At 55.8% G+C, this 27,956-nt stretch overlaps 1 protein-coding gene across 1 annotated transcript; it reads left to right on the forward strand.

The window, feature by feature from the left end:
- The first annotated feature begins 1,496 nt into the window (after positions 1 to 1,496).
- Positions 1,497 to 15,670, forward strand: LOC101873382 (keratin, type II cytoskeletal 80). Its single transcript, XM_005141821.3, has 9 exons — positions 1,497 to 1,962; positions 5,051 to 5,265; positions 9,871 to 9,931; positions 10,763 to 10,858; positions 13,093 to 13,257; positions 13,704 to 13,829; positions 13,919 to 14,139; positions 14,471 to 14,526; positions 14,615 to 15,670. Exons 1-9 carry the CDS (start codon positions 1,669 to 1,671, stop codon positions 14,794 to 14,796), a joined length of 1,416 nt encoding a protein of 471 aa, XP_005141878.2. The 5' UTR covers positions 1,497 to 1,668; the 3' UTR covers positions 14,797 to 15,670.
- Positions 15,671 to 27,956: the final 12,286 nt, after the last annotated feature.

Below are 27,956 nucleotides of genomic sequence, written 5' to 3' on the forward strand. Positions count from 1 at the left end.
CGGTGCGGGGCTCTGCTCCAGCCACCAGGGAACTGAACCAGCACAATTCCACCTTTATCTGCTTCCCTCATAGGGATCCTTCCATCCCAAGTGCCCTCAGTACCAGCTGAAGCAGGGAACCTGCCAGGTGACCCCATGACCTGATGCTAATCGGGAACACTGATGTGCCTGCAGCCACAAGCCACAGGCAAGCAGCCCACGGGGTGATGGATGCTGTCAGCTCTGCCTGCAGGAGCCATGGGTTTCACCAGATCCCAGCCATAGGTTTTGGGTTCATCCTGAAAATAAGATGGAAACTTATGGACATTGAGGGACAGACGTATTCACATGGGTCATCGGGAGACAGCTTCCCTGGAAAGGTGTTTTGGGAAGACAGATGTGTCCTTAAAGCACACTGCATTAAAACCAGGCTTGAAGAGAAGGTTAACCCTACTGGAACGGGTCATCTTCCTCCTGAAGGCCTTCCAAAGACAAAACCTATTGCCCCATCTGACACGTTTCTTGTTGAAGCAGGTCTGTGCCAGACCCAAGCTGTCTTCAGGGAAATTCCCAGTTGGTCCGGGGCAGAACCACACCATCAAACAGCAGCTTTCCCACACAGCTGGAATGCCAGATTCCAGCCAGGGACAATCATCTCCCTCCCTGGGAACACCATGATGCTAAAAAGAGGCAGACATGGGAGTTTTGTTGTGACTTTTCACATGAGACTGAGCTCAAGCAGGGAAAGGTCTGCAAGAGCCGTGTCCAGCACTGGTTTCCACCGAGGTCCAAACAGGTATTTAAGGGTGCGTTACCTGTGTTACCTTCATTAGAAGGTAGTGGGGTTTGGTGTCTCCAGTGCCAGCTTTTAAAGGGCTCTCGAGGAGCAGCAATGGAACAGCCAAGGATGGACGTGGACACTTCTGAACTCCACATTGGTGTCTGGAAGCTCTGAAGGTCTCTGCTGTTGCCAGACCAAATGACCAAGGAGCCTCAGGACTCTTGGTCCCCACACGGGGGGTCTCAGAAGCAGCTCGGTCACCCCTAAACCACCCCTGATGTGCCCATCTGATCAAAGACCCCAACCACCCCAATGCTGGAGATGCCATTCCCACTCTCCCACCCCCAACCAGTGCAGACGCTGCGACTTCAACCACCAAAACCACCCGGTGCCAAAACCACCAGGAACAACCCCCGAAATCACAGCTCCTCACTGCACACCATGCCTGGACACCAGCCAGGGGCTGAGCTCCAGCTCCGGGTGCCAAGCAGCAGCGAGCAGCCGAGCTCAGCGCCATCCTGCAGCACCTTGGGTTGCTCTCCTCACCATGTAAGGCTATGGGAAGCCGGTGAAATAGGGGCGAGGGATTTGTCGGTGCTGCCCGTGCCCTCACCACACAAACAAGCTCCCGAAGGAAGGAGGGTACAGACAGAGGAGGGGAAGGGAAGAAAAGAAGCCAACAGGTTGATCTGGATTACATCAACGGTTACACCCTCCTCCGCTTAATGAACATAGGAGAACAGGTGCCTGGAATTCATTAGCCAACCCACGAGCCCAGGAGACGGGAATTACACCGGCCAAACTCCTCTGCGTGCCACTGCTCTGCCTCCCTGTGCGGCGGCAGCAGCACGGCTTCATCTCCTCTTCATCCTCCCTTCCCCTCCCTTCCCCTTCCCTCCAGCTGAGCCATGACGAATCCCTGCACAGCCTTCAGCAGCGGCTCCCTCTCCTCCTGGGAGCTGTCAGGGAAAGCAGGAAGCACATCCCCGGATCGCCTGGGCCGCTGCAGCCCCAATGGCTTGGCCAGCAATGGCTACAGGGACGGTGGATATCGATGCTCCTCTTACTCCTCCTTCTCCATCGATGGGAGGCTTCTGGCCCCCGTGCACCTCGACATCGACACAGACTTCCAAGCCGTGCGGCAGCAGGAGAAAGAGGACATCAAGTCACTCAACAACCAGTTTGTGACCCTCATTGAGAAGGTAAGGTGAGCTACTGGGGACCACGGCGCAACTCAGGCACTGGGGTGGTGGTGGGGAAGCAGACACTGACCAGTCTCTTGTGAGACCTATCCAGGCCTTCAGCTAAGCATTGCCAGGCTCTGAATATCACCCTAATTGACCAATTAGCTCTTCCTTCAGTGCTATCTGCTTTACCAAGGGCCAGCATCACCAGGGGGTGAAGGGGCATCAGCAGCATCCCCTGGTGAAGGGGCATCAGCAGCATCCCCTTCACTGGACCCATCGCCCTGAGGGTCCCGGGGCATCTGTGCCCTTGGGGTCCCAGCCCTGCCTGAGCACCCACACCAGGGCCACAGAGCAGGGGCCTTGGCTCCCAGCATGGCCAAAGAGCGATGCTCAAGAGAGGTGGAACATCACCCCCAAAGCACAAAGGAGACCCCCCCCCAACAGCTCCCTGCTCTGCTGCTTCCGAGCCAGGAAAGTGCCACTTTCATGTCTGCAGATGCAGGAGGAGGCAGCAGGGTTTCTCCGAGGAGAACAGCTCATCGAGCCGAGGCAGGTTTGTGCAGAGCCCTGCTGCTCTGTAAACAGATGGTAATCTCCCGGCAGGATTGCTTCACTGCACCCCACAACGCAGGCCCTGGGTGCCAAGCTGCCATGGCTTGCCTTCCCTTTTATATGGCTTGGGTTTACCTCTCGGAGGACCTGAATTCACACTGGTTGGGGGGGAGCATCTCCACCAGCATCTCCCCATGGCTCTGTGTGTGCATAGGGGGTACCAGGGGGCTGCCTCTGCATGGAGGGGCATGGCAGCCCCCCGGGGGTGTTGTATGTGTTGTATGCACTGCAGGGCTGGTCCTTGGCTCTCCAGAGCAGGGCTGGTGTGGATGTTAACCCTGCTCAGAACGCAGCCCTCGGCAGGAAAGACAGGGGTAGGGACATGGCACAACCTGTACATGAGCCAGACCACAGGCACGAGCCTGTCCCATGCAAATAGGGATGGAAGGAGGGGAGAGCCTGCAGCTTCCCTGATGAACCCAGTCTGGTGGTGTGCAGTGAGGGTGCATTACAGAGCATGATGGATGGAAGATACAAACCCCCCACCTCAGCTGGGTGGCTTTGACTTGAGTGCTGGCAGCTCAGCTTCAAGGGGTACATCAACTTCAGCCTTCTGCCTCAGGCCCTCATTCCAGAGGAAAGGAATGGCACTTCCTCCTCAAAGACAACGTGTCTTTGGAATTAGATGGTCCCAAGCTTGAGCAGCGATTCCTCAGCTCACTGACCTCACACTGACTTTGGGAGTTTGCTGCTGATGGTTTTCCAGCAGGATGCTCCAGACATCCTGGTGTTCATTTCCCATCCAGATACAAGGAAAAGCCAAGTCACGGAGCCCCAATTTGAGGCCCTGAGCAGCACAGAGGCTCTGAGGACCAAGCTCTGGTCACTGTTTCTGTGCTCCAGCATCACTTTCCAGGCAACGAGGCCAGGTCTGGGTGATTCTGCTGCTGCAAAGCTCCTATCAGAAGACTCTGCAAGGAAGAATTCATGCTAAGGGGGATGCTGTGTAAGAAGCCAAGATGTAACAGTCCCGTGGATGGGCAGGGTGTGGGGACAGGAAAGAGACCAAAGACTTTGGGGAGGGAGAAAAAGAGCAGCCAAGGATTAGGAGCAAAGTCAGGACCTCAGACTTGAGGGTCAAAGATGGACTTGGAACAGCCAAGGCATTCACCTACCACCCCAACAGGGAAGCTGTTCCCTACAGCCAATCCCCCAACCTGACCCCAGCCCCATAAGATGCTGCAGATGGAGAGAAGGAATGGCCCAATTGGCTCCTGGTAGCCCTGGAGACCATTTACTTGTGCCACTTGTGATGCCCCTTCCTGGCTTCCCTGCAGCATCCTCCTCTGGTTCCCAGCCTCAGGTATGCATGGAGTGTACCAGGACAAAGCAGCCAGCCAGCAGATGGGACTGCTGGTGGGATGCCTCAGGATATCAGGAAGAAAGGATTAGATCTCTAACAGCAAGACCTGGAAGATCCCAACACTCACATCCCTTTCAGCTGAAAACAGCATCAGAGAGCTTGTGCTCTGCTTGGCTGCTCTCTGCTCCTGCTTCTCTCTGTTCAACCAGATGATCCTAAGGTCCTTCCAACCCCAACCATTGCATGATTCTGGGACAGACACTGCCTCCCACCATGTGTATCTGTGCAGTGTCAGCAGCTGGGAATGCTCCCTCTTCAACGCCACAGGTTAAAGGGAAAGCAGGAGGTCCAGGCCTGATAGCATCTGCATCCCATTGCTCCCCACACAGACACAGCATCCCCATTGAATCACCTCCATGACAGCAGGAAGCTGTTGGAGGCAGGTCCCAGAAGGTGAGTGAAGGAGCTCAGCTCCGTGGAGAGCATTACAAGAGAGAGGTAGCAATTAGATAATGAATTGAAGTTAGTCAAGAGCTTTGAAGATGGAAACTGTTAAACCCTGAGCATCCCTGCTCTGATGGTGAGTGCTGTGAGCAAGAGTGCCAGCTTCAGCAGACGGTGGCTGGATGAGGCCCTGCTGGATCCTCTCTCAGACAGGCACACGCAGACCTCACGTGGAGTCTGTAATTACTTTGCTTGTTCTCTGCAGTTCCCATAGGCCTTGTCTCTGGTGCTTTGCAATACAAACCAGGGCTCTGATTCATGGCTCAAGCTTCACCACGGTGTAATCCTGCACATTTGAGAGGAGCTCTCTTGGCTTGGGCCACTCCGAGGTAGGAAATGTGGCTTTCATTTGCCCTTACATCAGTGCATGACCTGAAGTGGCTTCTCAGCCTTTGCTTCAGCACGTTCAAGGCAAAGGGGACTGGCACTGAACAGGTCTTGGTTTTCAGTGATTTGATAGAAGGTGCTCGTTCATGCTGATGGGAACATGGTCTACCACGATATCCATGAGGAGGTGATGTGTAAAACCCCTACAAGTCCCCAGAACCTCATCCTCAGGCCTCATTTTCTCATTCTCACCCAGATTCTCTGCTGATTCCTTACTCAAAGGTCTCCACATCTGCCCTGCCAGGAGCTTTGACTTTCCTATTGGTGTTAGTAACATCTCTGAACCCTCTCCTGTAGGTCCAGTGCTTGGAGCAACAGAACAAGGTCCTGACGACGAGGTGGAACTTCCTGAAGGACCAAGACAATTCCCACTCGGAGTCAGACATCAAGGCCATCTACGACCAGTACATGAGCAAGATGAACCAAGAGATGAAGGCGCTCACCTATGAGCAGGAAAACCTGGAGTCGGAGCTGACAAAGGTCCTGAGCACCATGGATAACTTCCGGAGCAAGTAGGTGTCTCCCAGCTGGGTATCACACAGGGGAATGTGCTTTAAAGGTTTTGGTGGGCACAGACTGGGATGAACTTCATTCATCCTCTTATTCCCAGGAAGTGATCCTTACCTTGCTGTGTATCCAAGCCAGCATCCCACCCTCTTCCCAGTTAACTACAGATGAAGCCCCTAAAAAGCACAATACCAAAGAGTGCAAGGCATGAGGAATGCCCTGGGCCAAAGAGCAGCTCTGGGAGCAGTGTTATCAGGAACGACAGCCTCTGAAACACAGGAATGGTTCTTTCCCCACTCTTAGCACAAAGCAGGACTTTCCCCCCCAAATGGTTTTATGGATCTAAGCTATTTAGTGCTCACAAACATCCCGTCCTTCCCCCTTTGCCCCATCACATTGAAAACGAAACCCTGCTTTGACCAAACAGCCACATTTCAACCCAGAAAACCCCTTGACATTGAGGCAGACGGAGGCTGAGCAGAGCATCAGCTGCCATGGGCTTATCACTGCTCTGCCAAGAGCCTGGAGATGCTCAGATAAGAGCACTTGAGATGTGCCCTGCCTCATTCACCAGCACAATGCTTTTCTTATTATCACTGCCATTTGCATACCACAGATGAACCCACAATGAGAGACTTTCCCCTCCAGTTCCACCCATCTGCCTACACAGGAGCTCTGGAGTCTTCCACCTTCAGGTGGGGCAGAGCCATGGATGGGCAATGTCATAGCAGGATGGTTTGGACACTGAGGCAGGGACAGGCATCGCTGTAGGAATAACCCAAACCCGTTCCTGCTGTACAAAGGGATGCAGAAATACTCACGGTGCCCTCCCCAGAGGGAGGATTTAAAGCTCTTTGCAGACTTTGATTAAGCTCAATGGGCTGCAAGTGAGGGGAAGGACCAATAGCTCCACTTTAGAGATGTATTGATGGAGACACAGCAGTTAAATGTCTTGAGTTCACAGATCCAGCTGCTGGTGGAGCAGCAACTGGAACTGTTCCTTTAACCCTATGCTGAAATCCTTGTGCTCAGCATCCTTCACGAAGTGATGCGCTCACACCCAGGTGCCAAGAAATACCTAAATCCCTCATGGTGGCTGTCTGTCTGTCTGTCTGTCTGTCTGCTCTTTGTTTGGATGTTGGTTTCGTTGCAAGACTTGGGCTCACTGCTGTTTGCTTTGCTGACTGGTCCCAACCCTGAATTTGGATCGAAGCCACAACAGGGATTGTGCCATTTACTCCCTGCCCTAAAAAGGTTTAGACTTAGCCTTCCTTGCACTTCCCTAAGGAAGTAACTGCTCTAGGGCCCTGCAGATGGTTTATTCCCTGGAAAAGCCAGACAGGAAAATGGTTGGGCTGGTGGAGAAATGATGGATCAGTCACTATCCTTCAAGGATAAAGGTGCTTACACCAACAGGCAATGGGTCTGCCCCTTCCCTTTGATTTCCTTGCACAGTTACCACTCAGTTGGACAATGGGATAAGACACGATAGGGATGCTCCATCCCTCAAAGTTAATAAAACGAGGAACAGGACCCAGCAGATAGGGACGCAGCATGTGCCATATTAGACAGCAGAGAATCCACAATAGCTTATGACTGGCCCAGCTCTTGGTCTGGAGAAGAATTCCCGTTCTGTGGGACATGGGAAGAGAGTGCTCGGGAATGACCCTGCTCCTCAAAGCACTTCATCTGTGGAGCCTTCCCTTTTGCTTAGGGGGGACCTAAGCAGCAAAGAGCCAAATCCCACCTTGGCCCTGGGTGCTGGGGCACCCAATGCAGTGGGGATGTGTGACAGGGATACCCGCTCCCAGCAGGCAGTGATTCAGAGGAGAGCACTGCTGGTGCTGAGCTGCTCCAGGCAGGAGTCCAGCCCCATCCCAGCCCATCCCGGCTCTGTTGAGTCCTGCTCCCGCAGCCTCAGCCCAGTTGTTTTTCTGGAGCAAATGGTCTGCTTAAACCATGCAAATTTTGGAGGCTTCCAGCTCCAGGTTTCTTTTCCCAAGGGAAAGTTGTTGGTGGGGAGGAAAACTCAGTGAGTGCACTGGGAAAGGTAACTGGGGATGTTCTCACCCCAGCTGCGGAGCTCCCGAAGGAACACACAGTGACCACCCCAGCACGCTCCTGCCCAACGCATCATTCCAGATGTGGAATGTGCCCCTCGGTGCCCCTCTGCAGGACCTCGTTCATCTTCTCCCCCCAGGGGCTGCTTTCCATAGCCCAGGCAGGAGATGGAGGGAGCAGCTCCTTCCCAAAGCAGGCTGCCACTGGGAGCGATTCCAAAGGCAGGGAAGGAGAGGGGACAGGAAAGTGGGTTGCAGGTTGCACATGGTCAAAACCCTGCTTCTTGAGGGAGTCAAGCTAAAACCCACATCCCGAATGTACCTGCATAGGGATGACTGCCCAGAGGTGCACATCTGCACACAGGTGTGAGCCCAGCACATGTGTGATTTGCACATGTAGACCCACCTGAATGAGAAGCAGGGAACTGGTGCCTCTGGTGTGGCACTGGGGAGGCACTGGGGCACACAGACATTCGAGGGTCCATGGCTCAGCCCCAGGGGTTGTCCTGCTCAGACCTCGGCACATGAAGACCAGACAGAACCCCTCTGTGCTCAACCTCTGCAGCTGATTTCCAGCTCCTTCCTGCCCCATTCCCTCATTCCACAAGGGGAAACTGCCTTCATTCCATGCCACGAGGCTCGGATCCATCCCAGCGCTGAAGCTTCACCCTGAAGCAGTGTTGGAGGCACAAGCAGAGAGGAACACAGCCTGAGAGCTGCTTCACCTCTGCTTTTGCTTCCCTGCCCTATGGACGGGCCCTCGAGGCGCCCAGACGCCCGTCTCAAGCACACGGATGGAGATGGGATGGATTTAGCCCTTAATGCACGACAGCTTGAGGATTATCCCTACGGAGCCAAACACTGTGATGTGTGTGCACATCGCTCCATCCCCATGTGAGTCATGGCCCGGCCGCCAGGTCCCTCCGGAGCCGTGTGGGGAGCGTGTTTGGCTGGCTGGGCTTGCTCCCATGCAGGCAGGAGCCGTGTTTGTCCAACACACAGGATTATGTCAGTGCCCAGCAATGCGGGAGGCTGCTCCGGCAGGCTGGGATGGGGCTGGGATGCAGTGAGGATGAAGGGCGAGTGGCAGGCTGTAATTAAGCTGGGTACCGCTCACATTCCGGCTCGGAGCAGAGAAACCAGACAGGTAAATCTTGTTGGCTTAGCAAAGCAGGCAAGAGAGAGGCTGAGCTTAACACCAAGGGGGTATGTGCTCAAGAAGAGCCTAAGTGACTGGCACATCCCCTCTAGCAAGGATGCAACAGCTCCAAGGAGCTGGTTTTCCTATTTCATGCCCTTTACTGAGGTTCCCTGTGCTGCATTCCCAACATTCCCTCTTTCTGCTCCTCTTTCTCCTAAAGGTTCATAGGGCAGTTTGGGAGGAACTGGTATGAACCAAAGAACAGAGCGGGGCCATCATTCCATAGTCATTCCCTGTTTCCTCACCGTCCCTCTGTTAGGAGCTGCCATTTCACCTCATTCCCAAAGGACTCAGCTTGTCCCCAGCTCCATTGGGTGACACTGAGAGCTTTCACTCACAGCCTGGAAACACCACATGCACATTAGGCTAAAAGGAGCTTATGGGAGAGCCTTGACCAAGGAGCCAACACTTCCCAACCATATCCATGGGAGACACCAAACCCATCAGACGTGCTTCTGGATGGCAAAGGAACCAAGCTGGTCACCAGCAGGCCCCATAGAGACCCTGTGGCTTCCTGGGCAACACCAGCACTGGCCACACGCTCATCCCAACGCCACCAAGGGTTGGGTATTCCCTAAGCTCCCCTTATCCCTGCTGCTGCCATAAGGAAATGCCCCTGGCCTGGGTCTTTGCTCCCCTGGTCCTACCTTATCAAACCTGTTTGAACCACCTGCGGGTTGGCTCCTCCCATCCCATCCCAGTTTGTTCCCTTCTCTCCATGGGCACAGTTTTCCATGGATTGCTTTGCCAGGCCCTGCACTCTCCACAATTCCCGCTCCATTCGGGATCAGTCCCGACACCCGCTCAGTGTTCCTGGCATTCCCACAAGGCAGTTTTCTCCCTTGAGAACATTCCTGGAGCTGGGAAATGAAACGCTGAGGATGCCCAATAGGAACAGGGGAGGCAGCAGCTATGGGTGAAGGGCTGCAAGCCTTTAGGCTGGGCTGCAGACTCACCACCACCCACCCTCTGCCTTCACTCTCTGTGGCAAATGGGGGGTAACCTGAGGCTGCTGTGGCCTCAAATTAACCAAACAAATGAAAAAAATTAGAGTTCAAAATTTAGAATTGAAAATTTAGAATTAAAAATTTAGAATTAAACATTTAGAATTAAAAATTCAGAATTAAATCTGCCTCCTCCCCACTCTGGGGCTCCTCAGCCTTAAGGTGCTTAAAGAGCAGCTCCCTCCCTTCCCTCTTGTCCAAGATGCCCACACAAGCACAAGGAGCACAAGGAGGTGGGACACCACAGAAAGCTTTGATACTGCTTTTAGGGGCCAGCGAGACAACCTGAAGCATCCCAAGGCTTTCACCACATGCGATTCCTTACTGCTTTTCCACTCTCCTTAGGTACGAGGATGAAATCCGCCTCTGCAGCGGGATGGAATACACCTTCCTGGAGCTCAAGAAGGTCAGTGGCAGGAGGAGCTTCCCATCCAGGCAGCTCTTGTGTAGTCACTGAAGAGCTGTGGTCCAGACAAAGCTAAGGCAGCCTCTTGGACCCCAGACTGGAGGGTTTTGGGGGGCAGCAGATGCTGAACGCAGCATCCCAACAGGAAAGGAACAAGTGAGCCTGGACCATTGCTGCTCCACAAGAGCACTTGGGGGTCAGAGCACACCCAAACACTGCACCCCAACCCTGGCCATGGGGGGGTCTGCACCCCAGGACGTGCCAAGGCACCACCTCCCCTTCCTGGCCTCCGGGTGACATCACGGGTTGGGAAAGGCTGGGAAGTGATGGATGTGTTTGCTTTTGTTCCCTGCTTCGTGGCCGCACCCTGCAGAAACATCCAGCCCCAGCAGTAGCTGCAATGGCATCAGCTGGAACAGGAGCCTTTGTCCTCAGAGCTCAGATCCCAAGGGCAGGAATGTGGCGTGTCCCATAGCTGAGCATTGGGGCTAATTGCAGGTTGGCCCTGGCACACTCCAGGCCAGCTGTGGTGAGGCCGGACAGCATCAGGGCTCTCAAGAACCTGGGTCTTTGTGGTGAACAAAGGCTGAGGGGCTGGGGACCGGTCCTGCCAGCTTCCTTCTCCAGCCTGATCATCCCATTGAGGCTTCCACCAAGCACCCATTCAGAGACACTGCAGAGGAAAAGGTCCACAAAGGAGCCCTCCTTGCAGAGCAGGAGAGAGGTTTCACACCAAACACATGGGGGGAGAGCTGGGAAAGGCTCCTTGCTCCGTCCCATTGAGCTCCCATGCTCAAACCGTCCCATTAATGCCCTTTCCTCATCCGGCAGGATTTAGATGTCAGCACCTTGCACAGAACGGAGCTGGAGGTTAAACTCAATGGGCTCCAGGAGCTGATGGAACTGAAGAAGACCATCTACGAGCAGGTAAAACTGCACCTGGGGAGCACACGGGATGGGGGGTGCTGCAGGCAACCATGAGATGCTTCAGGCCAATCCCCTTCCCTTAGATTCCCCATTTCAAAGGGGATCAGGATGCCCTCCTGCCCCACAGCTCCAATACTCTAACAGACACAACCCAATGCACTCCAGGTCCCCACAGAGGAGGGGTTGTGCAGCCAGGTATGGTTTCACCAAGGGGAAGGGTACAGCCCTTCAGCCCAAAGCAGAGGCTGCAGCATGCCTCTATCTCCCCAAACAAGGAGAAGTGATTACAGCCACTTACTCAGAGCCTCCAGAATGTGGCCAAGCAGGCTCAGCAGTGCTGGGAACACTCATAATTCGTCTGAGTTCTACCAATACAAACAATTCAAACGCTTGACAGAGGAATATTCACATTCCTTGTATGGAAACTGAGGCACAGAGAGGCCCCAGGACCTGCACAGCATCAGACCTGCAACCCCTGCTTCCTGTGAGGCAAATCCCTCTGCCCTCTCCTCTGCATAGCTTTGTTCTCAGGCTGTTTGCTCCCCTGTGCCTGTTGATGTGACTGACATCAAGGTACAGGCACACACTGGAAGCAGCGTTGCCCACAGCGTGTTGGTAGGAACCCCATTAAGAACCTCTTCTTGCCCTGGCAGAGGATGCTCAATACTTGCAATAAATGTGCATCTTCTCATACGCTATTGAGCTGCTCCAGGATTAACAAAGAGGCCCAAGGATTGAACACCAGTGGGATAAACTCCACTCATCCTGTTCCTGGGAAGAGCCATGGGGTATTCCCCTGTTATTCATGAGTCACCATGTCAGGGTGCCCTTTGTTTCCCCAGCCAGGGGAAGGGAAGGGAAGCAAGGAATACAAATACCTCTGTTGAAGATCAGAGCCCTCAGCACAAAAGGGAAGAACAAACCCATTAGGATGAAAGGGAAGAGCTGAGCAGGGAGGGTGCTGCTCCCTTTCAACCCTGTGCACATCAGAAGCACTGCAGAGATAACAGTGACATCCCTGCGGGGTGACGGGGTCCATGCTCTGCTCAGCATCAAGTCGTGTCTTGCCTGGGTACAAACCACCCAGGAGTGCAGTTTGCAGGCAGGGATTAAGGATCCTTTCCAGGTTCATTGAGGGCAGTCTGCATCCAGCATTGTCTGGCTCCAGCTATCAAGAGCAAATACCCCTGTCAGTGATGCTGCAGCTTGTGCGTGCACATTCCTGCCTCCCCCGTGCTGGGCTGAGCTTCCCCAGCACACCAGAGCAGCTCTGTGCACTGGAATGGGTTTGCCAGTGATGGATGTGCTCAGGGCAGGGTCCTGATCCCCCCTGCTCCAACAAGACACAAAGCACAGCCTCTCGGATACCCAAGCAGAGCTCAGCAAAGGCATCTTTCCAGCAGCACCAGCCTGCAGTGATCCACATTGCCCTGGTTCTTGCTCAAGACATAGTGCCCACCAGCTGAGCACTGACAGCATCATCACCCACCTGCACTGGGTGCAGTGCTGGTGTCCTCAACATCAGGACATGGAGCTGTTGGAGCAACAAGGGGGATGCAAACCAACATCCTCCTAGGAGGAGGTCATGGGGATGCTCAGGGGCTGGAGCAGCTCCCATAGGAGCCAGGCTGAGAACACTAGGGCTGGAGCAGAGAAGCTGTGTGGAGACCTCAGAGCAGCTGGAGGGGGCTACAAGGATGCTGGAGAGGGACCTGCATCAGGGACTGGAGCGATGGGATGAGGGGTGATGGGTTCAGACTGGAACAGGGGGAGTTCAGCTTGGAGATAAGGGAGAAGCTCTTCCCTGTGAGGGTGCTGGGACACTGGGATGGGTTGAATGGAGAAGGTTTGGATGCTCCATCCCTGGCAGTGTTCAAGGCCAGGTTGGACACAGGAGAACAGTGGAAGGGGTCCCTGCCCATGGCAGGGGTTGGAGCTGGATGAGCTTTAAGGTCCCTTCAACCCAAACCATTCCATGCTTCCACGATTCTCTCAGTGCAATTACCCTGCCCTCCATCCAGTACCAATGAGTTTTAACAGGCTGTATCCAAAGGTCCCAAACCTGAGTCTGGGCTCTCTGGATGAAGCAACAGCAGCTTCCAAACCCTGGAAATCCACTGCACATGGAGGATGCTTTCCCAGGCCACACACAGCAGCTCAGCCGGGTCCGGCTCTCTCCTGCTCTCTCTGTTGGCCACTTGGCATCTCAGCCCTGTTGTCTCTTTGCCACACAGGAACTGGAGGAGCTGCTGACAGAAATCAAGGACATCTCCGTTGTCCTGGGAATTGACAACGCCTGCAAGCTGGACCTGAGCAGGATTGTGGAAGAAGTGAGGGCCCAGTACGAGGCTCTGGCTCTTCGGAGCTGGGAGGAGGCTGAAGCCCTCACCAGGAGGAAGGTATCGGGCTCCTTATCTGATGGGTACTGGGGAGAGGAGAGGGAGGGAGAGCAGCCTGGAAACTCCAGGGATCAGCAAGCTGTGCAGGGACAGTGAGGCTGGGATGGAGGGAGGGACCTCATCCAGACCAACTCCTCCTCACTCACTGGGTAAATTGGTAGTTTCATTGCTCTGGGCTGCCCATGCTGTCAGTGGGAAAAGGCTGGGACATCTCCCAGTGGAAGCTTGTCCCACCGAAGATGCAAATGACATTCCATGGGAGCAGGAATGTGATTAACCCTAATGAGAGACAGTGTGTGTGCCCTGGCCCAGCTCCAGCCGGAACAGAACAGCCCCACATCCTTCCCAACCCCCCGTTGGCTGCTGCTCCCTATGGGCAGTGGGAACTGTGCAGATCCCTTTGCTAGAGCACAGGGGATAACCCCCCCATTCCACATCACCTGCAGCTGAAGGAAGGCAGCATCCAGACAGGCACCTATGGGGGTCACCTCCTGGACAGCCGCCGGGCGATCGCAGACCTGAACATCCAGATCCAGAAGCTGAGGTCCTGCATCGTGTCCCAAAAGAGCCAGGTATGGCCTGGGCTGGGTGGCAGAACTGAGGCACTGGTCAAGCTCCAATGCACCCAACACCTCCCATCCCCTTTCCTTCCCCAAACCAGTGCCTTTACCTAGAGGAGCACATCAGAGAGGCAGGAGAGCACGGTGAGATGGCCCTCAAGGATGCCAAAGCCAAACTGGTCAAGCTAGAAGAAGCCCTACAGAAGAGCAAGGAGGACATGGCTCATCTGGTGAAGGAGTATCAGGAGCTGATGAACATCAAGCTAGCACTGGATGTGGAGATCCTCACTTACAGGAAGCTGATGGAAGGGGAGGAGAGCAGGTAAGCTGGGCTCCCTTGTGCCTGAAGGGATGCACCCAAAGGCCTAAGGAGAAAGCAGCATCCCAAGCTTTGAGTCTGGTATTGAAGGTTTGATCCAAGAAAGAACAAATCCCAGCAGTCCCCATAGAGCTCAGCCCTGTTCCTGGCCCTGAAGTCTCCCTCAGACCCCCCCCCCCACACTGGAGGGTCCCAGCACCTCTCTACATGGTGCTTTGCCCATGAACCAGCCATGCACTTGGCTCTGCCTACAGCTCACAGGGGCCACATTCCCATCCTCTTTATCTCCATGGCACTGTCCGTGTGTCCTCACGCTCTGCCCTTGCATTCACAGCATGGAGCAACCAATACCCACAGTCATCAGCAGCGTCCACTCCACACCAAAGCACCGTAAGTGGTTTTACCCCCACAGCTTGGGAAAGCCGAGGGGGAATGAGAGGTTTCTGACCCCCCCATTCCTCCCCCCCCTCCCATGCAGTTTCTGCCAGCACCCTGAGAAACTCCAAGCTCTTTGCAAGAAAACCCAATAGCACCAATGGGGAGAAGAAGGCAAACGGGGGCAGCGCCAGGAGCCCCAGTGCTGCCCCAGTGCCACCAGCAGCAGTCTCCAGTGGTGCCCAGCCAAAGCTCAGCTCCCTGCCCACCGAGGGGTGCTCCTAGGAGACCCAGAGCCCTGGCACGACCACAGCACCCATGGGCACCTGGAGCCACATGGGGCCAAAGCACTTTCTCCCGAACTCAAGCCAAGAGCCGAGGGACAGAGGATGGGAATCCACTCACTCCAGGCTGTCTCCGTTGCCTTCCCAACCCCCCCTGTTCACATCTCTGTTACCCACACACAGATTCATGACCCCCCGTTCAGACACTGCCACCGACATCCTCCTCTCCAGGTGTGTCATCCCAGAGGATGTGCATCCCTTTGGGATGTGCCTATCGGACACTTGGCAGGAGGGGAAAGTATTATTACAGCAGCTTGTAACCCACTTTACCAGCATTCCTAAACCCTTCTGCCTGCTCCAGCCCTGCCCTGTGCGTGTCCGAGGTGCTGATGGGGAGATGCAGGCCAACAGCCTGAGCTGTGGGTTTGTGATCCCTGGATTTGGTGACAAACACACTGCTTGTACTGAGGGATGCTTGGCCACAGCATCTAAGTGATCATACTGCCTTTTGGGTGGCCTCTCACTCCTCCCCATGCCACCAAAGGTAAAGCTCCTCCAACCTTTTAGTTTCATAACAGAGAGCATCTCCCCCTGTCTCACTCCAAGTCCACACACAGTGGGTCCTAGAAACAAGGACATTGGTTCCCATTTAACTACAACAAGCAGGACTTGTCTTTGTAGTTACTGAGCTTACACAGGAGCTCGTCCCTTACCTGACACCGGTCACACCACAGCACAGCAGGGGGGATGCTCTGGCCTCAGACACACGTTCCATGACCCTCTTGCACATGCACATCTGCTTCGGGATGCACCGTCCTGCTCTGGTACAGCACGGGGCCACTGCTGGTACAATAAACACTGAGTGTCACACACAACCCATTGACTGTTGGTGTCCTAATTTCCTTCCGTGTGAAACAGCAGATCCATCCCCAGTCTCAGCTGCACCAAAACCATAGAACCATGGAATGGTTTGGGGGGGGGAAGGACCTTAAAGCTCACCCAATGCTCACCTAATGCTCACCTCTGCAGCCAGGCTGGACAGGCAGGGGCTCAGCACCAGCCTGGGCCGGCAAGAAGGGAGGTTGTAGCTGGTTTCCTTCCCTGCTTGTGGGTATTATCCTTCTCATTGCTGCGTCTGAGCTTTCACCACCCAAAGCAATGGGAGAGAGCCCTGGGCCTGAGCAGGGCACTGGGAGCTGGACCCCTGGGGTCTGTTCACTGTTGTAGGGCCCAGAAGAGAAAGACCCAGGTCACTCTTTCACTGTCTCGGTCACTTCTCTGCTCTGTGCCTCAGTTTCCCCACTGACAACTGGAATGCAATTCCTGCATTCCACTGATGGGGCCTGAGCTATGGCTGAGACAGTCCCATTGCTCCAGGAGCCCTAAACCTGCCCATGCACCCTTCATCACACTGCCCCATAAGCCCTGAACGACCAGGACCAATTTGTTACAGCAGGGACGCATCCAGCCCTACAGCTGTGGAGTTCCCAATGGAAGCTCTGTATTGGCTTCCTTTGCCTGGTGAAGAGCACCACATCCCTCGTCCCCTTGAGAAACACTAGGCAGGACCAGCAACAGGATCTCAGGACCCCTTTTGGGCTGCTGGGGACAGTCCTGCAAGGATGCTGAGCCAGCACAGCACCCCACAGACCCAGCTGCTGGGGCTGGTGGACTAAAGGCAGCTCATGTTACCTGGTGAGCTGCATCTCTGCAGCCCAAGCACAGCCATCTCCGGGCCAAGCCCGATCAGTTTCAACTGCAAGAGGCTTCCCAAACATGATCTCAGCCCCTGCCTGGAGCCAAGGATTGCAGCCTCAGCCCAAGCGTGCCGAAAGGAGCCGTCAATGGGCCAGGATGTGGCCCATTGGGAGCCGAAGCTCAGGGACAGCCAAGCCGGGTGCTGAGAACAGGGGCTGGTGCTGTGGGGCCGGGAGGCTGCCCATGGACACGCTTCCCATGGACACGCTCCCCATGCCCACGGCGGCACTGGAGGCAGCAGACGGGCAGGGCAGGCAGATCCCTGCACACCTGAGAAGCTGCCTGCGGGTGCGGAGCCAAGTGTGAGCTCCAAGCTCCCTCTGCTGGGCAGGTGGCGCCACTGCACCGGAGGCACCGCAAGCTCTGGAGCCCATATCCACATCATCCATATCCATATCCACATCATCCACATCCATATCCACATCATCCATACCCACACCCACATCATCCACATCCACATCATCCATCATCCACATCCATCTCCACATCCCCATCCCGGACCTCCTCCTGCCTCCCTGCAAGCCCGGCCTCCCGGGGAACGGGAAAACATGAAGCAAGGAACAGGAGAGCAGTGGGTGCTCCATGGGATGCAGAGCTCTGCCTGACCCTACAGTGCGCTCCTCACCTCCTGTCCTGCTGGAACTCCAGCCTGGCCCAGCTTCCTTCCACCACACACACACACTGAGATCCCATCCCTCCACTTCCAATCGGGCTGGGATCTGCTTGGGAAGGCAACACCTCAGATCCCACCAGTGCAGGGAATGGAGCTGGGACATTCCCTCCTTGGGGCTGGCTTTGGTGGAAGCTCTGGCTGGGAAGGGGGATGCTGCCAGCCCCACACTGACACAAGACATGGACCCTACAGAGCCCCCACTTGGGTTGTGCTCTAAGGGCTAAATCCTGCAGGAGAACACCAAAAATAACCTTTCAAAGGGATAAGCCATGGTTTCCCTTTGGAAACGGCTTCCAGACCATCTGCTCCCCATCAAACAGCCATCCATGTGGGAGCAGTGCTGGCTCTCCCACCTCTCTTTGCCCTCTAGATGTAGGGATGCTCCTCTGGACAGAAGCAGAGAGCACCCAATGGGCTCCCATTAAAACCAGTCACAGACTGGTCTGTAGCAGGGCACTGAGCAGCCAGGCTCCCAGAGACAAGCCAATGGAGACAGGGGAAATCTGGCACAAGCCGAGCTCATCATGTTAAATGTGTGGGAAGCAGGATGGAAACCTGCTCGTGGCACGGAGGAAGGGATGGCCCAGAGCTCCAGAGCCTCCCCACTGCCCCAGGACCCAGCCTGGAGCCCACCCGAGTTTCCAGCTCCAGTTCATGTGGCAGTCCCACATCACCCACATTGTGCCCAGCACAGCTCCAAGAGCTAGGGCACAACCAGGATGGATCCTGCAGGGAGCTGACTCCTGGCACAGCCGCTTCCAGGGACAAGGAGCTCCCCCGATTGTGGGCAAAGCCAAGAGTTTCACTTCCCTTCCCTGCACGCTCCGGGACACGACCGTGCCTCAGTTTCCCTTTTGCCTGCGACTTCAGACGGGATGAAGTTGAAGGGGTTAAAATGCAGTTTTCCTCCCCAAAACCCTCCAGCCCAGAGCACAGGAAGGAGGCAGTGATTTGTGCTGTCCCCATCCTCCAGATCCCCACGGGACACAGCCCCATAGATCACCCCACACTGCAGAGCCAGGGCTGTGCTGTCCCCAGGGCCTCACCTGCGGGCAGGGCCGGGTGGAGGCAAACAGGATGAGGCCCGACCCCATGGGCAGGGAGGAGCAGGAGCAGCCGGCGCCGGCTTTCCTCACCATATAAGGCCAGGTTTTGGTATCCATGAGCAATGTGGGGAGGAATGTGCACACCTGAGCCCTGCCCAGCGCACGGAGCACCTCACACCCGCTCCTGCACCCAGCCAGCACGGGCACAGCACCCCAAGGGGTCCTGCAGCCCATCATGGTGCCTGCTGCAAGGCTGGGCTGCCCCTTGCTCTTATTCACCATCCCAGACATGTGGAACACCCCTCGTGTCCCACAGCCATCCCTGTGCTCCATTCCCATCCCTGTGCTCCATTCACATCCCTGTGCTCCATTCCCATCCCTGTGCTCCATTCACATCCCCGTGCTCCATTCCCATCCCTGTGCTCCATTCACATCCCTGTGTTCCATTCACATCCCTGTGCTCCATTCCCATCCCTGTGCTCCATTCCCATCCCTGTGCTCCATTCCCATCCCTGTGCTCCGTTCCCATCCCTGTGCTCCGTTCCCATCCCTGTGCTCCGTTCCCATCCCTGTGCTCTGCTCCCATCCCTGTGCTCCGTTCCCATCCCCGTGCTCCATTCCCATCCCCGTGCTCCGTTCCCATCCCTGTGCTCCGTTCCCATCCCTGTGCTCCGTTCCCATCCCTGTGCTCCATTCCCATCCCTGTGCTCCATTCCCATCCCCATGCTCCATTCCCATCCCCGTGCTCCATTCCCATCCCTGTGCTCCATTCCCATCCCTGTGCTCCATTCCCATCCCTGTGCTCCGTTCCCATCCCTGTGTTCTGTTCCCATCCCCATGCTCCGTTCCCATCCCTGCCTGGCTCACAGCATCCCTGGGGTCCCCAGCTCCCAGACAGTGCCTGGGATACAGGAGATGTGGGGGGAGCTTCACCCTTGAGATGCTCTCAAGGCTTTGCTTCAGGGGAGCTGGATCAATGGGGGGGACGGGACCTGCTTGGGATGCCTGGGGACTCCCAGCAGCACAAACCCAGTGTGTGATGGGGCTGGCAGCCCCATAGCCCAGCACAGCCCAAGGGGAGGGGAGGGATGAAGGACACGCTTGGCCCATCACAGAGCCAAACCAGAGCCCAGCTGCCAGCAGGCAGGAGGGACGGGAGAGGCCTCTCCCCATTGCCAATACATTCCCTGACCAAAGCAGGGCAGGGATTGCAGCGTTCCCTTGTTGTGGTGCCAGGAGCCCGGCTCCAGCGCTGTTGTGTCAGCTCCATGCCCCAGGGCTGCAGGGTGGGAGCAGGACCCACACCTCTGCCTCCAGCCCTGCTGCTTCCCCACCCAGCCCCATGCCTGCCCATCCATAGGCACAGGGGAAGCCTCACCTGAACCGGGTGGCAATGGGGTGGCCGTTTGATGGGTGCCCCCCTTTGATCCCTGCAGCAGGACAGAGCCTGGTGTGGGGCAAGAAGGGTGGGAGCAGCGTGTGCAGGAGCAACACTGCATTCCCTGCAGGGCAGGAGGCAAATGGGCTTTTCCAGCACCTCCTGACCTGCTCTCCCATCCACACAGTGGGAATCGAGGGGGCAGATGGGGACAGGATGTGCTGGTGTATGGACCATGGCCTATGCTAACCTCCATCGGGTCACAGCGGACACAGGGATGCTCCTCTTTGCAGCAGGGCAGCCTGGCCCCAGTGCAGACACGATGCCAAGGCCAGATGTGCTGAGCTGGTGCCCATAGCACTGAGGGAGCCCAGGGACACAGACAGGTTAAATGTAGCTGTGATCAGGGCCTGGCTGTAGGTTCCATATGCTCCAAGCTCAGTGTGGACCATTTACAACCTCCGCTCTGCAGGGATGCTGAGTCTGAGACAGCTCCCAAAGCCTGGCCTGGGCTGCAGAGCATCCCTGGTGCTGAGCCTTGCTGGCAGGCGCTGCTGACAGCCTGCTCCTGGGCTTCTGCAGGCATTAGCAGCCAGAGCTTGTAACTGGGGCTCAGTTGTCTCCTCAAGGTGATGCTGATGCTTCCTCACCAGATACCATTGTATCAACAACACATCCCTCAGCATCCTCACTGGGACAACCAAGTACTCGTGGTGCACGCAAGGAGGTGGCACAGGTCCACCCTTGGGGAATGGAGATGCTCCATGCCCAGACCACCCCGTTCCCAGCCCCACTGCTCTCTCCCATCCATGGGGCAGCCCCCAGACCCCTCAAAGCCACAGAGGGGCCCAGGTGAGCAGGGGCAGTGCCCAGGGCACAGAAAGGGGTTGAGGCTGCAGGATGGTTGGGATGAGTCACACCAGGATGGGCAGCCCAGCTCCACTCTCCACCCTCCCTGGGAAGCTGCTCCCCGTGGGAACCGGGATGCCACAGGCGGCCAAGCCAGTCCCAAAACACGGCTATTGCTGAGCCGAGATTAAAGCTCTCCTTGCCTGCAGAGAGATGACTTAGCAAGAGCAGCAAAAGCCCCGAGCTCAGCAGGTCTGGCTGCCCCACATTGGCTGCTGGGGCTGGCAGGAGCCCCGTGGCCTGGAGCCAGGGATTCATCACCCATTGGGAACGCTGCTCACCGGCTCCTGCCGGGGCCTGTGCTGTTGGCGAGAGCTTGAGGCACACCCTGCGATTCAGGGCTTTGGAAATGAAGCACCTGGGCATGAAGGAGAAGCAGGAACCACTTCAGAGCCGAGGAATCCCAGCCCTGAGTCACGGCACGGCTCTGACGCAGGGAGCGGGGATGGCAATGATGGGAAGAGGGTCAGGGGAGGGCAACCCTGCAGCCCCCATGCACAAAGTGCACAGCCAGCATCCCTCCATCCTCACCCGGGTACCATCAGAGCCCAGCTTCTGCCCATGGGAATGGGCTGAGCAAACCCTCCCCAGTCCCTAACACACAGGTGCCAGTTTAACCCACCTCTATGGCCCCGCATCAGCTCCAGGAGGGACAGCTCAGCGCAACACCAAGCCCTGGGCAGCAATCTCTGACACCCAATGAACGTTCACCCCTTTGAGCTGCCCCAACACACACAGCAGAAGAGGTTTACAGTTAAAAATGGGAATAGGAAACATCTGGGGCTCGGTTTCCAGCTCTTCCAGAGCCTTTCCATGCAGCCAAAGGGATCGTTGGGCAGGGTAAGTACAGCAGGGCTAAAGACACCGCTGCCAATGGAGGAACCCTCACTTGGAGCCTCTGTTACAGCTTGCAGGGGTTAGAAATACAAGACAAGGAGTAAGACATCACCAGTTCACATCCACAGGCACAGATCCACTCCAGGTTTACACCTCCCTGTCCCACTGTGCTCAAGGAGGTGTAAATCCAGCACTGCCCTAGCACTTCACAGCATAGAAGCTGGGGTAACTTCACTAAGCCACTGATGCTGCACCAGTTTATCCCCAAGGCACCAGCTCTCCCAGTGGGTGACACTGGTTTAAGTCCCCTTCTTGAAGTCAGGGCAACATGGGAGAGCAGTGGCTCTTCTGGTTCAAGCCTACCAACAACAGGAAACCCTCAAACACTGGGAGCCCACAAGCCTTACAAACTACACAAGCAGAACCAACTCCAAAGGTCTCTTCCTGTTAAAGCAACAGCCCACAAAGGCACTGAAAGATCCTGGGGTTCATTTCAGCCTTGGATTTGCCATGGGGAAACCCAAAACTTGGCAGCATTTAAGAGCCAGAGCCCAGGCAGCATCAGACACACGGATGCTGCTCCATCCTCATGTCAGTGCTTTCTCCAGCCTGGTTTTGAGTGGTGTGGAGTGTCTGGATGAAAGAGAAGGGCTCCATCCATCCATCCATGCTCTGCTGGCAGCTCCCCAGCCAGCTCATACTGATGGCAACAAACACCTATGGGACATGTTGAGACCTGAGCTCCCTGGAGGAGTCGCCCACGTAGGTATCTGCAGTGTGCACATTATACAACACACGTTATGTAGGGCACAGCCCCTGACCTTGCAAGTGGGGGCCCCAGGTGCCCCAAGCAGAGGAGCCAGGGGTGGCAGGAGTGAAGCTCAACACAAAACACCTTCCTGCAACCCAGAACCATGAACTTCCCCTTGCTGGAAGCCTCTCAGCCCACGATGAGGCCTTAAGGAGAGGACAAAGCAACCCACGGTCACCTCCTGACCATGCAGCTCCAGCCCTGGAAACCTAGCTCACAACTGGGAATTGCCTCTGGGCTGCAGGTCCCATCCACTGCTTGGTTCTGGGAAGGGTCAGCATTCCAATCCATCCTTCCTGAGGTGGGCTGAGCCATGCCAGTCCTCTTCCCACCCCACAAAGAGCCCAGTTCTTCACTCAAGCAAAGGAAACCACTCTCAGCAGCCTGGCCATGCTTGTCCATCCAGGTCCTCACAAGCAAGACTTGTGCTGCTCCTGAGCCTCCCCAACCCCTGCCATCCTCACAGCCCCAGGATTAACCTTAGGTGGGTACCTGGAGCAGGTACAGAGCTGTTGGGACCAGCTTGGGACTGTATTGAGGATGCTCCTGTCCACAAGCAGAGCTGGGATACGGACACTTAACTTCACCTGCCTGTTCCAGCACCACACCATCACCTTGCTCCTGATTTAAGCTAACAACACTCACAGGCATCTGCCCCTTCTCTGCCAGCTTAAACCCAAGTGGAATAAGCAGAACTTCATTGTAGCATTGGCTACAAGCAGCAGTGGGATCAGACTGCAGCGTGTTCCATGGAGCTGCACTGGGCCCCTCTCCCAGTTACTTTTGTGCCAGTTCCTGTGGGATTTACGGAGAAGCCTGGGCTCTTCACAAAGCATCCCAGCCACGCAAGGAATGGGGTGGGGATGTTTTGACATGGACTCTTGGATGATTTACAGCTCCCACCCAGCTCCCTCCGTGCTCACCTCTGAATGCTCTTGTTCCTCAATCCCAGCAAGCACAGAGGAACCCAGACAGTGTTCAAACACACTGCAGGGAGCTAATGCTGCACAGAGCAGTGCCAATGCACACTGGGGGGGTATGGGCAGCTCTGCAGGCTAAAGGGTTAAACCAAAGCAAAAGCAGCCTTCCCAGTGCTGGTTGGAAGGGAGGAAGCACTCAAAGGGGTCTTCTCTCTTCAGTTCCTGTGTGTGCACATGGGAACATCCCTGAGCCCCACTGATTGTGTGTGCACACGGGAGCATCTCTGAGCCCCACTGATTGTGTGTGCATGTGGGAGCATCTCTGAGCCCCACTGTGTGTGCACATGGGAGCATCCGAGCCCCACTGTGTGTGCATGTGGGAGCATCCCTGAGCCCCACTGTGTGTACATGGGAGCATCCCTGAGCCCCACTGTGTGTGCACATGGGAGCATCCCTGAGCCCCACTGCCTGGCTGGGTGTGCTGCAGGTGAGGCTGGCACCAAGGCTGACAACATTCCTCGGTTCAATCCTCCCACAGCAGAACACGGTTCGAGTTCTCCCTCCATCTTCACCAGCAGCTGCCTCTTGCATGGGAGAGAAGACACTAATGCACATGTACACAGCTGCATCCCAGTGCTCAGCATCAAGCAGCTTCACAGTCACCTTTGTTCAGTCTGCAGCAAGACCCAACCCCAGCTTCAGAAGGGAATCTCACAGCTGGCCTTCATTCCTCTAAAGCACATCCCAACCTCTCCACCTGAATCCAGAAACCAGGAAAACTCCATAGCTCTTCAGCTCCAGAGCCATAAGCAGTGGGACAACCCTGGTGACAATGCCTGCAGCAGCCCTGCACAACCGGCGCTCCCATACCATTCCCAGGCCCTGGGGGGAGCTCCCCTGAATCCACACCATGGAATGGTTTGGGTTGAAGGGACCTTGAGATCATCCAGCTCCAATCCCTGTGTCCAACCTGGCCTTGAGCACTGCCAGGGATGGAGCATCCAAACCTTCTCCATTCAGCCCATCCCAGTGTCCCAGCACCCTCACAGGGAAGAGCTTCCTTATCTCCAACCTGAGCTCCCCCTGTTCCAGTCTGAACCCATCACCCCTCATCCCATTGCTCCAGTCCCTGATGAGGAGATGCAATGATCCATCACTGCATGAGAGCCCCATCACACCCCATGGAAGGGGAGTGCTAGGGTGTTCTCAGTGTCTGCATTACAGTCATGAGGAGCTCCTCTACCTCCCTTTCCTCTCCTTAAGCCCAGACCAAGCTGCTCTTTGCCCCCCCAGTCCCTGTTTGCCATCATGCCACCACAGCACCATGTCCTGCTCTATTCTACAGCTCATGGGAACCCCCCCAGAATCAGTTCTGCAGTGATGTTACTGGAGGACAGACGTGTGCTGAGGTCCATGCAGAGCAGCTCCTGTGATGGGGGGAATAGGGCCATTGTCCTGTCTTACCACAGGGGCAGATCTGTATTCCTGCTATAGGATACAGACACATCACAGAGATTGGAACCAGGGTGAGCTGCTCTCCTGGACCTCCTCTATGAGATGCAGTGGCCCCTTTGACTGTGATGGAGCAGAGAAGGGCTGAGCCTTGAAGACAACCCTCAGACAACATGACTCAAGGTGCTGCAATAGCGACTGATGGACCCACCTGCCCCAGGGCCCAGAATCCAAGCAGGGAGTTGAAAGGGAGCAGGTTCTGCACCAACCACTGGCTCCACTGATGACAACTGTGACCACTGTCAATGCACAGGGAACATGAAGCCCTATGGAAACCTCCATGTACCTTCCTGGTATGTGACTGCTCTCCCCCTTGTCTCTACATACACAACCTTCTCAGGTGTACTATGGCTTTATGAGCCTCTACACACTCAATAAAGCATTCTTTTGCCTTGCAGTTGTGCCAGCTCTTTATAACTCCTTAATACTCCTCCTTTAGAACCTGGAGGAGAACCAGGGACCTCGACCAGCGTTGTTTGCTGTGCTTTATAGCTTACAACTCCTTAAAAAGCCTTTCCTCCTCCTCGCCAGCCCTCTCCCCTCTGAGTCACGCTCTGCACTGCCTGGAGTCAGCACTTCCACCCAAACCAGCTGGAGCTGGTCCCTGCGATGGAGGCAGACACGGAGCAGGAACCAGCCCCGACCTGCAGCCTTGGCACAGGGCAGAGCCAAGGGGCTGGTGACAGCACCAGCCAGAAACGCAGATCAAGAGGGAACAGGGAGCAGCTCCTGTGCCCTCCGCCTCCCCCCAAGGCAAGGAGCACTGCTTGGGACACACTGCTCACCTGGGAACCCTGCACCAGGCACACAAAGGCCCAGTAGGGGCCAGGTTGTTCTTTTGCCTTAGGCTCCAGCTCAGGTAAATGCCTTGGGAACCCCCCAGCATCAGTGCTGCAGTGATGCTGTTGGAGGCCAGATGAGATCCCTGCTTCCAGCATCACTGGTACAATCCTCAGGGATTAACCCTCATAAACACAAAGGTACCCCAGGAATATCTGATTGGATTCCCAAGTCCCATCCACACTTACTCCCCTTTCCTTCCTCCTCCTCTCCAAAGCAGCTCCAAGGCTCCTGTGAGGTCCCTGTCCCCTCTCACTGAGCCTTTCAGAGAGCATCTTTTCCCCTCAAGGCCAAATGCTTCCCTCCCCATTCCCATGCTCCCAGGTTCAACACCTTATGGCTTCTCCATGCAGTCAGTGCTTGCCCTGAGCACTGGACAAGATGTGAGGAAGGAGGGGAGTCCCTCAGGTTGGCTTGCCCAGGTCATTGTGGCTGCACCAGGGACAGAGCTGCCCATGGAGGTGATGTGCAGGCAGCTTGGAAGGGATCAGGGCAAACCCAACACAGTTCTCAGGCATCAACTGTGGCTGTTCTGAGGGAGGCCAAACCCCACCTCTGGAAGGAATGGTTAAGATGAGGAGTTAAAGCTTAACCTGACTCAGTGAGGAATGCACTGCAGGACAAGGAATAATGCAGCATCTGCCCTACTTGGCCACCCTGGACTGGCCAGGCTGGGAATGTCCAGCTGGAGAACGCAGTGGTTACAGCAGCAGTCCCAGGGAAGCCAAGAGCCTGGGTAACAGCCACCAACATTCCTGAACAGCCCTCAGGACCTGCAGATGCTGCCCTGCTAACTCACTGCCTCCATGCACTGACCCCAATGGAGCCCCACAGGGGAGCCCTCCTGCCCTGGTACCATCAAGGCACTGCAGCTGCAGATGGGCTCTAGGTAGAGATGGACACCAGACCCACACAGGGCAGCTCCCATGCCCTGCACCCATCTCTGCTCCTGCTGCATCCCCAGCTCGGATGGGACACGCAGGGTTTGCCCTAAACCCTTCCCTCTCCCATGTGCTTCATTCACACCACGGAGCCCTTCAGAGAGGAGCTTTTCCCACCAGCAGCTCCCATGCTTGAAGCAGTGATGCAGGAGGGAGCTGAGATTAAAGGCACACGTAAAGAGCAGGAGATGAGCAGTGTGCAGGGCCAGGCAGGACAGGAGCCGCCCTGCTTACTGCTGCCTTTTGATCTGGCAGAGAACACCCTGGTGCTGCCTGTCTCGTTTGATGTGTCAGCCTGCAGCCTGTTCTCTCACTGGGAGCCTGTTGCAGCACGACTGCTCCTGCCCTGGGGCTGCAGGGCCAACAGACCTGCACTGCAGCAGCTCCTGGGTGCTTCACGGCCTTGGGAGCCTCTGCATTGAGTCCAGTGGTGGAGGGGAAGCAAGCATCACCCTAAACTAAACCCTTGTCACTCACTGGGAAGTCTCATAGATGGCTAATGCAACAAGAAACCAGCAGGAAGCATGATGGAATCATGGAGTATCCCATACCAGCAGAGCCTGTGTAATCGTTGGCCTTAGATGAAGGGGGTTTAATCAGTTACCAAAGCCCTTATCTAAAGCATGTTCTGCTATGGGTGAGATCCCTCCTTACCTCCCTGCTTCACTGCAAGGGCCCCACACTGCAGTGAATGAGGCCAGGAAGCTTTCCCACCTCTTCAAACTCCATAGAAACCCAGAGCTCGGAGTCAAGCCCCTCTGTTGAGCATCCCAGGACCAGCCCTGTTTAAGGATGGGATTACAAATCCAGGCAGCTGATAAGCATTTCCTAGGGCAGCCCCACAGCTGCCTGAGCTCTGTGTGTCTGGGCCCAACAGAGCAGGGCTGCAGAGTGTTCTGTGCTCAAGGTTGTGATAACTCAGTGCTTATCACCCCACGTCAGGTTGTGCTTCCCCATAGGGTGAGACGAGAGGCCCAAGGGAAGGTCTGTAGGCTGGGATAGGAACAACACTTGTGACAGGCAGCAAAGGTCTTTCAGACATGAGCCCTCCCAGCTCTGTCTGAGTACATCCCAGCCCTAGGGAATGACCCCAGGCTTTCCTCTTCAAACTGGAGACCCCTTTGGAGCCCAAACCTAATGGGTGACCCAGCCCTAAGGGCCATTCCCACCTAATGAAATGCAAGAAACTCAGCTTGCTCGATAAGAGGATTGGTGGCAAAGCTTCTGCCCATAGTGCTCCAAGGCATTCCTGTGCCGGGGCCTGTGGGAAACCAGCACGTAATGGGAAAACCGAGGTGCCTGCACCAAAACCCTGCAGAGCAAAGAGGGAACGCAATGGCAGGACAGGCTTCCCACACACTGCCTGTCTGTCCTGCAGCTCCTGCACCAGAGGGACCTGAAGAGAGCATTCCCACCCAGTCATTGAGCTGCAGTGTACACAGCTGAGCTGCCTCCACTTCCATAACCAACATAAGGAAGGGAACAGCTCATCCCTCTGATCCCCTCCGACTCCTCACTTCCCAAGCAAACAGACCC

The sequence above is a fragment of the Melopsittacus undulatus genome, chromosome 21 (genome assembly GCF_012275295.1).
Source record: "Melopsittacus undulatus isolate bMelUnd1 chromosome 21, bMelUnd1.mat.Z, whole genome shotgun sequence".
Lineage (NCBI taxonomy): Eukaryota > Metazoa > Chordata > Aves > Psittaciformes > Psittaculidae > Melopsittacus > Melopsittacus undulatus.

Excerpts from the sequence above, each read along its gene's own strand:
- LOC101873382 (XM_005141821.3), top strand. The coding sequence starts at position 1,669 with ATGACGAATCCCTGCACAGCCTTCAGCAGCGGCTCCCTCTCCTCCTGG. Across the intron at positions 5,266-9,870 it reads ATGGATAACTTCCGGAGCAA|GTACGAGGATGAAATCCGCC; the intron begins GTAGGTGTCTCC and ends CACTCTCCTTAG. Across the intron at positions 14,527-14,614 it reads CCACTCCACACCAAAGCACC|TTTCTGCCAGCACCCTGAGA; the intron begins GTAAGTGGTTTT and ends CCTCCCATGCAG.